This window comes from Eumetopias jubatus, unplaced genomic scaffold (assembly GCF_037043125.1).
Source record: "Eumetopias jubatus isolate StellerSeaLion01/CBP00866 unplaced genomic scaffold, mEumJub1_p1.0 scaffold_4, whole genome shotgun sequence".
Classification (NCBI taxonomy): domain Eukaryota; kingdom Metazoa; phylum Chordata; class Mammalia; order Carnivora; family Otariidae; genus Eumetopias; species Eumetopias jubatus.
In genome coordinates, this window is record NW_028274810.1 from 93495797 (window position 1) to 93510069 (window position 14273).

The window sequence follows — 14273 nt, forward strand, 5'->3', positions numbered from 1 at the left end:
CACGGCCCCCCGGCTCATCAGAGAGAGGGCCAGAATCTGAACCCAGTACTACCAGCCACTCTCCTGTATGGCCTCTTGAGCTCTGAGTTAAGTGGGGTTTACTGAGCACCTACTCTGTGCACAGACCTGCGTTAGGTGTTTGGAGGGTAGGACTGGAGCTTGACCCATGGTTCCTGCTCCCAGGGAGCTCTCGGCACCCAGAGCAATTAAGAGGCAGTGCGGGGGGTCCCGAGAGGTCTTGAGGGCCACGTTCAACTCGTGAGCTTAGAAGATTCTAAGGAAAGCAGAGCGAGGGCGGGGTCTCAGGGCAGGATCATCGACGATTAGATTTTATACAAGGGGCTGCTCAGTCTTTCCTGGCCCTTGCCTCCCTTCAGGAGTCCCCAGGCTGCCCTCTGCATGACCCCCGTTCTCTCATGCTTTCCAGGAATTCACCGTCCCCCAGCTCCGTGGCCAGCAGTGACTCAGGAAGTACAGACGAGATCCAGGATGAGTTTGAGCGGGAGGCGGATGTGGAACCCATGGTCAGCTGATGACGGAGGCCCCCAGTGCCTGCTGGTCTTGGTGATGGGGCCTCTGCCCCCACTCCCCGTGGGGCCAGGAAGGCTCCTCGGAGTGGGGCTCCAGTCCTCACCACACAGACTCCCTCTGCCCTCCCTTCTCTGGAGGCCCCGAGGGACCGCTGCTTCCTTCCTTCCACCCCACCACCAACCAGTGCCCCTTCTCCATCCACCCACCCAAGGAATGGTGCTGTCAATTTCTATTGTTCTCCACATTACAAATGCAGACTTCTGTCCGGACGATGCAGTGTTAACTGTGCCTTTTCCCTTAAGCTGAGCCACTTTGAGCTCCAAAGAATTCTTCCTAGCAGGTGTTTTTATACAAAACTCTAAGGTGAGGGCGGGGCCCCTGGCGTGGTATAATGTGGATTTCTACCCTCCCACCTGCTCCTCTGATTGGCCATGAGCTCTGCCCTCCCCTCCTCTGCCTGGCCAGTGCCAGTTGGCCTTGGGGTGGTCCACCTCCCCACCCACCAGGAAGGAGCTGTTTGCCTTTGCAACCTTTCCAGGTCTGGGTGGGGGGCCCCCCAAGTGGTTTTACTTAACTGACAAGAGAGAAAAGATGGAAGGAGGGAGGGAAGACAAAATTTTATTTTCTTTCTGGATCGAGTGGCGAAGCGGAGGGACAAGGCACTGTGGGGGAAAGTGGAGTCTCACTGTGTTTAAACTACTATGCAAACAAAACAAAACAAAACAAAAAAAAAGCAGCTTGCCTTATATCATTGTGGAAGGTAGGCCCTCGCCCAGACTCCTGGTTTTCCCCTGGAGCTGGGAGAGAGGCCGATGCTAGGGTGATCTCTCTCGCAGCCTCTGAGGGTGAGCACTGACTCGGGAGTGGGGTTTCTGTCAAGGTCGGTAGTGAGGCCCGGGGGCCTGCAAGGCCATCGGCCCACCTGACTGCTTGCTTTCTTGGGACCTTTGTGGGGTGGGAGGGGTCTTTTATTGCCCTGATGACTTGATGTTTTTCTCTCCCTTCCCAGCCAATGATAAGGGACTATAGATCTGTAATTTCTCTGTGAGAAAGCCTGAAGGGGGCCAGGCCTGGTATCCACCCCCTCCACAATGGAACTGGGCTCGTACCGCCTGCCGCCATCTTGGTTGGTTCTCCACTGCCCCCAGTCGCCGGCTGTTTGGCCACCGGCAGGCACTGGAAAGGGAGGGGGAGGGGGAGGCAGTGAGGGCTGCTGGCTAATCAGAGGAGGCAGGAGTGGAGCTGGAGTGAGAACCATCCTTTGTTCTGCTCACGGACATATGCAAGCCTGTTCCATACTTCACTCGATTGACCGACCAGTGGGGAGTTAATCTGAGCCAGTATCTCCCCAAGACTTGGGTGGGCCTGTGTCAGAAGGCACTGTGTTGAGGCCACCTGTCAGATCTCAGCTTGGAGCCAGCCGAGCAGGTTTTGCTTTTTAAAAAAAAAAATTTCTTTTTGTACCCACTCCTGTGGGTGTGATTGCTGGTTTTTGTTTTTTTATTGGCCCAGGAGCTCCCCCTGGAGGTCCAAGGAGCAAAATGTGCCCGAGGCCCAGAACTGCCCACCTACCGCTCTCCTGTGGAGGCGGAGGAGGGACTCTGGCTTTTAATAGGATTGCAGCCCCCTGTCTTTCTTCCTCAGGGTACCAGCGACCTGTAAGGGCCTTCTCTCTCTTCCGTTTCCCCACCTGTTTTGCAGTCTTAAAACCGTTGTACATAATACTCATATGATATATATATATGTATACATACATATATATATATGGAGAGAGAGTGTATGTTAGTGACTGTATGTAATTTTTATTTATCAGAACTTGGTGGCCTTTATTGTGAGTCCCCACCCCCCCCCCTTTTTTTTCTGTTGTGGTTGTCGCAGGAACCTGCTGGTTCCCTGTGGCGGTCTGGCCGAGAGGCTTCCAATCCCAGCCAAACAGTCCCTGGGTAGGTACGCGGAGGGACCATGGGTTCAGAGGAGAGACAGCCCCTTCCCCTCCTCCTCACTGACCCTTGTTCTAAAGGTTACAGGGTTCAAACATACCTGATTATTTTTGTCATTAGTGTTATTGTTGTCTTAGTTTTAGTCTTATTGTAACCAAAGGTTATCAGAGCCAGTCGGGCTTGGACCTCAGCTGCTGGAAAGATTTTCCGTTTCTGGGAGGACACCGCCCAGCCCCCGCCCCCGGCCTCCCTCTGTCCAGGGCTGAGGGGGGTAAGGGAATGGCGTGGTTTGGGAGGCAGAGCAGAGGTCAGCCCCGGGTTGTTTCTCAAGGTGGTGGGGTGGGTGGCAGACCTATCTTTAGTGTTAAGACATAAGGCAGCAGTGTAAGTATAACTTACTTATAAGTTATATAGTATATATAGTGTAACTAAGGGGACCTCGGCAGTCAGCGTTGGGTGATTATGTATGCTTTCCCCCTCACGTACGTGTACGTGTACCTGTACGTTTGCCTCTGGGACTGGGGTGCTCGAAGTTTGTCCAGGGAGTATGGAAATGGCAGGAGCCCGAGATAGACGCTGGCCGAGCAGCTCCTTCCTGCTGGTTTTCCATAGCTGCTCTCCCCTGGGGAGCAAGGATTGGGGCAGGTGGATGGGGGTGGGGACGGCAAGGGTGTGGCAGACCAGCCTCCTGGGTCTGGGCCCGGCTGCTTCTCTCTCTCCCCACCAAGTTCTTTTTTGAGTTTGTTGCCAGTGGGCCCTTGCTCGTGACCTCGCCATGAGCCCACAGCTTGCCAAGAAAGACCCCAACGCTCGCTGGGGCAGCACCGGGTCCAGTTGGGATGAACTGGTCCATCCTTTGTAAAGCTGTAAATACTAAAATTTCTATTTCTAAGCCCAGTGTCATATTGACATTGGTATTTTAAGGTTGTTCTCAGATGGGCTCTCCTGTGCTGCCCTCTCTCACTCTCCTATTTTTGGGGGTTTTATAAAAAGAGAGGATTGGGGAGGGGCAGGGAGAGTAGCTTCCTTTTGGCTCCCTGGTTGTGGAAGACATGCGCACGCATGCACGCACGCACGCACATATACACACACACTCCTCTGAGACTCCAAACAGGGGAAAAAAAATCATTGGCAAGTGAACACACCTTGTTTTCTTGTAGCAATATATCTTGAGGTCTTTGAAGGGCGGACTTAGCTCTGACCTACGGAGAAGCAAACCACTTTGGCTTGGAATGGGGGAGAGGGTGTGGGGTAGGGGGTAATATAAGGTGTAACTTAAGCTAAATGTAATGTATTTATAAAGTAAGAGATTCTCATCTATTTTTATGAAAGGAAAGGGTTTTTAAATTTAGGGTAGGCAGTTAGGGTAGCCCTGTGTTGTCCTGTGAACAAGAAATGCATGTCGCTGCTGGACTGAATATAATCAGTGCCCCTCTACCTCCCCGGTCTCACCGCCCACTCACCTGTACCCGTGAGTGGCTTCAGCAGAGCCTAGGTCCCACTTCACCCCATTTCCCTGTTCCTTGACCCCCCAGCTCCTTGGTCCTTGAAAGTCTCTGGTGGGGGGCACTTGTGGAAGTGGGTGGGCCGTGGGGAATTCAGAATTGAGGTGGGTGGGGAGGCGGGGAAAGGGGGCACCAGGTAGGGGACAAGCTTGGCTTCAGAGGGTGGGCTCTGATTGGTGACTCATGCTCTGGTCTGCCAAGGTCCAGTTCCAAGTCAGCTGTGTTTGGGAGAGGTTGAGAAGCAGCGGACTGTGGGTGGCCATGGGACTGTTGGTTCAGGGAGCACTTGGCTTCCTTGGGGCCTGGGCCCTGGTGGGTCCCAGGTGGTCAGGCCGCTGGAGCAGGAATGGAAGGGCCAGGAGATGCCCACCCCCCAGCCCCAGCTGTGCCTACTCCAGGCCTCGGCCTGGGCTACAGTTGTTGATGTGCTCCTCCAGGTCCTGGGGCAGGAACCGGGGTGCTGGGACTTCCTCAGACCTGGGTTCACCATCTCGAGACACCCAGCTCTCATTCTGGAAGGGCATTCTCCTGACGGGAGTCCGGAGGCAGCTGGGTGGGTATGGGTAGAGACAAATTCTCTCTGAAAGGGAATTTTTCTTGGCTGGAGGATTTCCAGGTTCAGGGTGGACTGTGTGTTGGTCTTGGGCAAATCCCTCACCATTCCCACTGCCGGGCCCTCAAAGAAAGGAGGCAAGGCACCATCCCCACCCCCAGCAAGACCCCTTCGTGGACATTTTAGCATCTACCTGATTTTTAGCCCCATCCAGGGAGACTTTATATCCTGAAGTTCCATCCTACCCCACTGTTGCTGTTTGTCTGCCAGTTGGGTCTAGTGTCAAGGGGGAAGGGGGGGTTTATACTCATTGAAAGACTACTGATCCTACCGGAAACCAACCTGTTTACTGTACTGTTGTAAATATCATGCCCTTTATATCCTGTATATTGGCTTCTTTTAAATAAAGTGAAATGTCTTAGAATTGAGGGTGCTGCTTTTTTTTTTTTTTAATTGAGGATGAAGCGGTGATGGGGGAGGGTCAGGAAAGACTGAGGGCCGCATAAACACCAAAACAGAGTCATTAGCCAGTTTGTGATAAAAGAGGGAAATTTCACATCCCCTGTTATATGGGCACTCACTGTGAAATCTTTGGAAGGCAACAGAGTGGGATTTGTTATCATACGCACTTTGCGGAAGGGGAAGAGCGAGCCAGAGAGATCACAGGCTGAGTAACTGGCATCCCCTGGTTTGCAGTGGAGGTCCTGCTAATCATAAAGGCCCCCGTTTGTTTAACCTCCTTTTATGGTGCCCTTGAGGGGCCACCTTCTGGGACTCTGGATTTGACACGGTCCAGTATTCTCGTTTCTTCTCGTTAATGGCCAAATTCGGGGAGACACTGCCTCCTGTGAGCAGGCCCTGCTCCCCCACTAGGGTCTTCTCTAAGGATTCAGAGAGACAACTGCCAATTCCAGGCTATTTTTTACCATCTTTAAGACCTGCACTTGATGGAACTTCCCACTTTTTAAATTCCCCAGTGTCTTAAAGGGTGTGACTTGGAGAAAGAGGAGTAGCGTGAACTAATGCGGGCGGTACCCCCTTCTACAGAAATGGAAACCGAGGCCCAGGGAAATGAGCTATTTTGCCAATGTCTTAAGGAGGAACCACGATCAGCATCCGCACTCTCACTCCTCAACAGGTTCTCCGTTGCCCTTGGAAAATGTTCTAAAAGCTTCAACTAATTTAGGAATGGAATGAATCCCGAAGAGCCTGCCATCAGGAAGCCTTCAGAATCCGATACTTTAAAAGATTTATTTATGGGGCACCTGGGTGGCTCAGTCGTTAAGCGTCTGCCTTCGGCTCAGGTCATCATCCCGGGGTCCTGGGATCGAGCCCCCCATTGGGCTCCCTGCTCGGTGGGAGGCCTGCTTCTCCCTCTCCTACTCCCCCTGCTTGTGTTCCCTCTCTCGCTGTGTCTCTCTCTGTCAAATAAATAAAATCTTTAAAAAACAAAATAAAAGATGTATTTATTTGTGAGACCGAGAGCGAGCATCAGCAGGCGGGTGGGGTGGGGTTGGGTGGGGTTGGGTGGGGAGGGGCAGAGGGAAAGAGTCTCAAGCAGGCTCCTGGCTGAGTGTGGAGGCTGATCTGGGGACTCCATTTCACCACCCTGAGATCATGACCTGAGCTGAGATCATGAGTAGGTCGCTTAACCCACTGAGTCACCCAGGCCACCCCCAGAATCTGAGTTTTAAATAAAGTGTTCAAGCAAACAACTTCTCCAAGAGAAAACCAAAATTTTGACAGCGGGGGTGGGGGGGGGTGGGGTTAGTGGGTGAGATGGAGCACCGGACAACCGGTTCTGAGTGTTACAGGATATCTTTTCCTTCGGTGCCCGTAGTTCTAGGTCAGGCTGCTTGGAAGAATGAAGACGTAGACCAGACAGAGTGGTGGGCAGCAAAGCAAGGTTTGTTTATTGAGCCACAGTAAAGTTTATTGAATGATAGAGTACAAAGCTCCCAAAGAGGGAGGGGACCCGAGAGGATTGCCGATTTGGGATTTAGATCTAGGGGTTTTATGGACTTTGTTGGTGGGCTATTTTAATCTGATCAACCCTCCATGTGCCTGTCATCTATTTGTCACAATGGGAAAGGATGGAGGGCTCCTTCCAGGGTGGTGTAAAATCCTTTTAAGGGTGGTTTCCTCTTAGGGTGGGGCCCCTCGTCCCTACCTGCCTTTCTTCCAACTATCCTTCATCACGAGGTCAGGGGCTTTGAAGAGAAAGCTAATCGTGGACCGGCTGGGTTTTATCCCTCACTGATTCTAGTCCGCCGGGAAGCCGGCCGATTTATCTAAGCGCCAGGCCCCAAGGTGCGGGGTGGCTGGGTGCCGACCAGAGGGAGGCTGGAGGCAGGGTCGGTAGGCTCATCCCAGGGGCTGCAGCCCCCCGGGTGGAGGCACGGGGCTGGCCGTGGGGATGGCCACCCGGCCAAGGGCAGACCCACCGATCAGGCCGGGATGCTAGCGACACCTGACGCACCGACCCGCTGTCCTTCCGCGGCTCCTCCCACGTGTCCCATTCCGGCTCTCTCATTGGCTCTTTCCGCCCTCGCCGGCCGGAGAAGGCTGCCCCAAGACCGCCCATCCGATTGGCCCACAATCTTCGGTGTGTCATTCTGATTGGTCGAGGAGGCTCACGCCCCCCTCTCCCCGCCCCCCGGAGGGCGGCTGGGCATACCATAACAGGCAAAGGGGAAACGTATAAATGTCAAAGCTCCTCTTTGGGGCTGCCTTGTCCTGTGTCGCATACTTGCCTCTGCAGTGCCCTCGAAATCAGAGTTATAGTATTAACAGGAGGAAATACGGGGTCATTTCGGGTGAACCCTACGCGGAGGACGGCGTGTGACCCGTTCCCCCCGCCCGCCGAGGTGGTACGCTCCCGGCGGGGCTCCGCCTTCTGGTCGCGCCCCAGGCTCAAGGTCTGTGAACAACCCGGGGGGCTCACCGTCCGCGAACAGTTCCGCCGCGAGCCCGAGATGGTGCTGCTCGGGCCAGCGCTCCGCCGTGCCCTGCTGGCCCGCCCCTGGAGGGAACCCGGGTGAGTGCGCCCCGGGCCCGCGGCGGGCGGGAGGGGGGTGCCCGGGCGCCTCTCCCTGCCAGATTCCCGCCGCGATCCCGAGGGTTCCCCCCGCCGGGGGTCCCTTCCTCTAGCCCTCTGCCCCTCACCCAGGCCGTTCTCCCGCTGCGACCGCCTCCCCCGTCTCTTTCCTTCCGCGAGGGGGACCCCTCCCGGATCCCACGCTCGGAAAGTCACCTTCTTCGCGCTCGTCTTCCTCCTAATGGGAACCCACCGACAGAATGCATCTCGATTTTTCGCACAGCGCTTCTCAGCTCCCCATCGTGGGTCTCACGTTCAGGACTCGCCTCTGGGATTCCCTGAGTCTCCTGTCTCCTTTCTACCGGGACTCCTCTTTCCTCTTTTCCCTTTTCCAAATTAACTACTGGGCAGAAAAGGGACCCTTCCTTTTGGTAGGTGGGAGAGTAATACTTAGGGAGTGCTTATAATGTACCAGACGCTGGGCTAGGCACTTGGTGCATGCCTCACTGTGATGGCTAAGGGAGAGACACTGCATGCGAAGTGCATTGAACAGTGCATTTAAACTGTGCAGGAGATTTTCCAAATTACAGGTGAAGAAACCAAAGTGTAGTTTCCGGGTGGATCCGCCCTGCGAACACCCGTGTGGTGGAGTTGGGTTCCTGGACCCTTGCCCAGTCAGTGACACATGTTATTAGAACTCCTCTGGGCTAGATGGCGGGGGTGGGTGGGTGGGTGGGTGGCGTGTAGGTGGGACACAGACCCTGTCCCAGAGGGCTCAGTCTGATGAACGGGTCTGTCTGTGGGCCTTTCAGGGCAGGGCAGCCCCCGCCCCCAGTTTTGAGTTTTGTTTGCCTGACCGCTAGGATGGTGGCCAGCTCTGTCTCCCATGCTGAGCTATGCCTTTTCTAAGTTAATCAGTTTCCCAAGGGATGGTGGGGGTGGGGGGGAGAGGGTGCCCTGGGCATGGGTCACTTTCAACACTGCTGGGCGTCCTTTGTGGGTGGGGGCTTGATAGGTAAGGGCAAGGAAGGACAGGAAGAACACATGGGGGAGAAGGACTTCTCTCCCAAACCAAGGTTGGGGGCCACACTTGCCACACACACCTTCAGTGCAGTCTCTTTTGCAAACTTCTCCCTGTACTCGGGACACCCCCCCCCCCATGGGGGGAGGAAGTCCATAGATTCATGTATTTACTGAGCACCTATTGTGTGCGATGTTGTGCTAAACCCTGGAAGAGAGGGGTACCCAGGGGACTTCCCACGTGGATGGGGCCTTTCAGAGAATTTTTAGTTTAATGTTGCGGGGGGAGGCCTTAGCCATAAAAACCTCTAATACCTAGTAGAAAGCAATCCATATTTCTAAAAAAAAAAAACATGATAGCAATAACATCAAGCGATCAAGAACCACGGACCTGGCACTGTGCTGATAAGCACTGTATTATTCCCATTTTTACAGATGGGAAACTTATCTGCCAGTTAAGGCGAATGGAGAGTGAACATAGCAGTCAGACTCCAGCTTTGTGCTCTTAATTACAGAGCCTCCGGAGTGGAGCTAAAGCGTTTTGCAACCTGATCTGAAGGCTCAGGTTACCTCTTTCGATGGAGTAGCTGGCCCAGCGCCCTAGACAGGGTTTCTCAACCTTGGCACTATGAACATTTTGAGCTGGGTAATCCTGCGTTGTGGGGGCTGTCCTGTGCCTTGGAGAATGTTTCACAGCTTTCCTGGCTTCTGCCCATGAGATGCTGTAAGCACCCCGCAGTAGGGATAAAATAAAAATGTCAGACACTGCTGAACGTCCCCGGGGCCAAAATTGCTCCTAGCTGATAGCCCCTGCTCTAGAAAAACAGGTCTGATGTTTGGCCACTTTTTCATTTATTCAACTAATATTTCGGATGCACCTGGGGCTATTTGTGGAGAAACAGGTTTAGAACTTGTTTAATAGTATCTCTCAGGGTCCTGTTTGTAAAACTAGTGCTGAGGAAAACAACCTCTTTTGAGGACCCGGTGTGGGTAATGTTCATAGTGTTTCCCTTTTTGCGTGGAGTGCCAGGAATCTCAACCAATTTTTAAAAATACCTTTTTTTCTCCCCAAATTTACTTTTATTTATTTATTTATTTAAAGGGGTGGGGGAGGTGCAGAGGAAGAGGGAGAATCTTTTTTAAGATTTTATTTATTTATTTGCCAGAAATAGAGAGTCCATGCACGCGAGAGTGAATGCGGAAGCAGGGGGAATGGCAGGCAGAGGGAGAAGCAGGCTTCCTGCTGAGCAAGGAGCCTGATGCGGGACTCCATCCCAGGACCCTGGGATCATGACCTGAGCCAAAGGGCTTAACCGACTGAGCCACCGAGGCATCCCAGGGAGAATCTTAAGCAGCTCCACCTTACAACTCTGAGATCATGACCTGAGCTGAAATCAAGAGTTGGATACTTAAACCAAGAGCCTGAGCCACCCAGGTGCCCCTAAAAATACTCTTGATTGTGCATTTTCCTTTTTTTTTTAAGATTTATTTATTTATTTTAGAGAGAGAGAGAGAGAGAGAGAGCGTGCGAGCATGAGTAGGGGGAGGGGCAGAGGGAGAGAGAGAATCCCAAGCAGGCTCCATGCCCAATACAGGGCTCATCTCACGACCCTGAGATCATGGCCTGAGCTGAGATCAAGAGTTGGACGCTTAAGGGACTGAGCCACGCAGGCCCAGGCACCCCTGCGCATTTTCTTTTTATTTAATTAATGTATGTCCATTGTAAAAAAGTATAGATAAAGCAAAAAAATCCAAAAATGGCCTGGAATCTCACTGCACAGAGGTAACCACTGTCCTCACTTCAGTTAATGAAGTGGATTATTTTACTGAGCTCCTCAGCAGCCTGTGAGAGTTTTATAGGCGTTACTATTCCCATTTCACAGATTAAACAACTAAGGTCCTTGGAAATTAAGGAAAACGTGTCTAAGGCTTTAAGCCAATAAACACCAGGCCCCAGAAGACTGCCTCCTGTCTCCTTTGGCCCTGACTTCCAGCTTTTTTCTCTATTTCATTGACTTTATCAGGGCTGTCTTCAGTTATGTCTCTGCAAATTCTCGTTGGAAAGAGCCAAGATACATATTTATATTTATATATAAATTTAATAAGTAAAAGAACTAGCCCAGGCACATAGTAGGCTTATACTGAATGTGAGTTTTTCTCTATTACTTGCTTTTGTACCAGACCCTCCTGGGTGCCAGGGGCCCCCCCCCACCATCACGGGGCGGGCAGGCTGGAATTGGCTACTGTCCTGTTCCCTGCAAGAATCCCGGGTCACTTTGGACTCCTCGCAGCCCACCTGCCTGCTTAATTTTCAGCATTTCAGAACTCCCCAACACTTGTCCCAGCCTGCCTGCCCCTGCAATGGGCACAGGCTGGGCTGGGCAGGGGGCTGGCACATCCCATTGCTCCCTGGACCTACTCATGCAGTGCCTCTTGCCTGGAATAGTCTCCCCTGCCACCTTGGTGAACCCACACTCACCCAGCCCGTTGTGGCCTTGGCAAGGTGGCCCTCCTTTGGCCCTTTAGTGTCCTGTCTGTATGATGGGGAGAATCCCATAAGCCGCATAGCAGAATGATTAGAGATGATGTGACAGGTACCCATTATGTAACTGAGTGAAGGAATAACTAGAATCGACGGTGATCCTAATACTGGCTTCAGAGGTTGTTAGAATTGTTAGAACCCCCACGTGGCCTGCAGTTGTCACTGGCATACCTCGAGCGCCTGCTTCTGGTACCCAGCCCCTGGCCCGGCACACAGTAGGTGCTGCACGCTTGCCGTTGGAATGGCCCAGAGGACAGCCTGGGGTGGATTCTGGCTCCACCTCTTAGCAGCTCTGTGGCCCTGGGCAGATTATTCAACCTCCCTGTGCTGCCTGTGTTCCCATGTGCTAAAGACAGTAGTAGCCACCTCGTAGGATTGCCTTGGAGAGGAAATAAGTTCATACACAAAAACCACTTTGAAGAGTATCTGCACCTGGACAATGTTGCTTTTTTTTTTTTTTTTTTTAATTTTACTCATTTACTTGACAGAGAGAGAGAGAGGGAAAGCACAAGCAGGGGGAGCGGCAGAGGGAGAGGGAGAAGCAGAGCTGAGCAGAGAGCCCGACTCAGGGCTCGATCCCAGGACTCTGAGGTTATGACCCGAGCCGGAGGCAGACGCTTGACCGGCTGAGCCACCCAGGCGCCCCGACGATGTTGCTTTAAGTATTATTTTGATCCCTTCCCCCAGCCATGGGCTGTCCCGAGTGATCGCCCTGGATCAGAAATATTCAGACAAGAGGGCCCCACAGTGCAAGGATGGAGGCTGGTGTGGAGCTCGGATGCCCTCGGTGCTTTCCCGTTATCCTTATTAATGACCCCGAGGCAAAACCCTTGGTGTTGGGGTTGAGCCTGCTCGCCCCAGGGGCGGGGGCAGACACCCGCCCATCTTGGCAGTTTCTTACCCCGCCCCCCCCTTTCCTTTCCTGGCACGAGCTGTCAATGCCCGTGGACAGCAAGCCGCCGCCCACCTCTCATGAGCTGGGAATCGCTGGGAAGGAGGAGGATGAGCGCGTCCCCGCGGCCCTGTTGCTCAGGGGTCTCTGACAGGTGGCAGGTGCTTCTGCCGTCGTGGGCGGCTCCTGAGTGAGGAAGCCCTGGGTTCAGGTGCTGCTCTGTGGGGCAGGGAGCAGTGCCCCGGAGCCATGCGTGAGCACCCGGGGTCTCAGAAGTAGTTTTCTCATCTGTAATAATAATAATAGTAGTGGTGGTGGTGGTGGTGGTAATCCTCGCCCCTTCCTCATGCATTCGTAGCTGGAGTCAGGAGATAATCACTTCGCGCAGCGCCAGGCATGTTGCAAGTGCTTAATAAATATTCCTTGATGTTTCGAGGGCAATAAAGTGGAAATAGCTCAGCCTGGGCCTGATGCCCCACCCTTCTGGAGACCTGTCCTCGCCCCCCCTGCACTTTCTGCTCACAGTTCACCGTCCCTTATCTCAGCGATAAGGAGGATTGGCCTTATCAGGTCCCAGATAACAGCTGGGAAAGTGTGGAAGCTCAATGAAGCAGGGGTAGTTTCCTTTCTCCTCCTCTCCTTGGCCTTGGTCACCCCTGACCCCAGGCACTAGGGGGCCTGGTGCTGCTTCGACAACGCTTTGGGTGTTCATTGTTTTTCTCTCCTGCCCCCCCCCCTTTTTTTCTTGATGAGTCTGATACAAAGGTTTATCAGTGTATTCTTTGTTTTAAAAGGTATTTCTCCAATGCTCCCGTGCGCCAGGCGGGTGTCCATGGGGAGTGGCGAGGTGGGGGGTGAGGGGGTTGGCTGATGGCCTGGCTGGAGCCACGGACAAGGCAGAGCACTGTTGGTGGTGCTGTGACTAGAGCGTGGGCTCTGAGATGACCCGATACAGCCCGTCCAGGCGCTGGAGGGTAGCGTCCCCAGCACAGAGGGCTCCAGAAAGACCCAGGTGGCTGGATGGCGGCAGACGAAGTGGGCAGGGTGGAGGGATGATGGGAAATGAGCCTGGAGGCCTCAGTAAGGATTCCGATTTTTTGTTGTAGAAGAGAGGAGAAGCCCCTGAGTAGGCAGGTTTCATTGCCCGTATCTGAGTTGTCTCTGTGCCCTTGAGACTGCTGCTGCTGGGTGAGGAATGCAGTCCTGCCTGGAAGGGCCTCGCAGATCCTCACAGAGGCTCCAGGTTCTGTGAGTGATTCTTCTCTGCCCTCCCCAGAGCCAAGGGAAGGGTGCTCATGTTAATCCCGAATGGCCCATGAGCCAAAATAAAAGGGGGAGAGGGGATTGGTTTTGTCAGGTGTCCTTGGATAATTTTTGGCTCCAGTTTTGACTCAGGCTGATCTTTGAATTCTGTTCCCCACATTTGGACTGATGGGCAGCTGGGCCGGGGCTTGGAGACTTTCCAGGCAGAGGGGAAGCCAGGGGGGAATGTGATCCTGTGGTCACAGTGGGCCTCTGCCCTGGGGAGGGTAGAGAGAGGCCTGCAGCATTTCTGCTTCTGACACCGCCTGGGAGGGAACAGGTTCAGGAGGGCTGGTAGCTACTGCATTTTAAGCTGGGTGGAATGTGGTACTAAGTTTATTCCAGCACTATCTGTTGAGTGCCCAGGCTAGCCCCTGATTGTTGTGACCTTAGGGGTGTCTGAGAACCATTTTGCCATTGAACACCTGGCCTGGTGCAGTAACATTCTGCGTGTGTGTTTGCATACATACGTGTACATATATATATACACACATATATGAGACACATCTACGAAGACAATTTTCTTAGAAGTACAGAGCAGGAGGGGTGAGGAAGGGCAAGCACTTTGAACCCCGCAATGCCCCTGCAGGGCACACAGTACCGCCCCCATTTTTCAGGTGGGGAATCTGAGACCCACCGAGTTTGTAATAATGGGCTGATGTCTCTCGGAGCACATGGGGGTTTCGGTCCCACAGATGTCTGCTTCTGGAGCTGGGCTTTCTGCACGCCCTTCGAGCCGGGGTCCAGGCTGGGGTTGGGGCACGCACCTCCAGGCTCCCAGCCCACACTCCTTCTCAGCGGCACCCTCCTGGCTATAGCTGATTGATTGGTGGTGGGGTGCTGCTGCTGGAACCTTCCAGAGGGCCCTGGGGGCACACGCCCCCCCCCCCCCCCCCCCGCTTTCCTGACGTGTGGAGGCTTGTGGCGGCTGGAGTTTTCCAGCCTCTCTGT

General features: G+C 53.6%; 2 protein-coding genes across 2 annotated transcripts in view; both read left to right on the forward strand.

Annotated features, from left to right (window-relative positions):
* Window positions 1–4089, forward strand: part of IFFO2 (intermediate filament family orphan 2) — a 46667-nt gene extending 42578 nt beyond the window's left edge. Inside the window, exon 9 of the mRNA XM_028108497.2 lies at window positions 428–4089. Coding sequence (XP_027964298.2) covers window positions 428–533 — 106 coding nt within the window. The 3' untranslated portion in view covers window positions 534–4089. The remainder of the gene's footprint in view (window positions 1–427) is intronic.
* A 3186-nt stretch (window positions 4090–7275) lies between these two features.
* Window positions 7276–14273, forward strand: part of ALDH4A1 (aldehyde dehydrogenase 4 family member A1) — a 29177-nt gene continuing 22179 nt past the window's right edge. Inside the window, exon 1 of the mRNA XM_028108395.1 lies at window positions 7276–7566. Within this exon, the coding sequence (XP_027964196.1) occupies window positions 7505–7566 (62 nt within the window). The 5' untranslated portion in view covers window positions 7276–7504. The remainder of the gene's footprint in view (window positions 7567–14273) is intronic.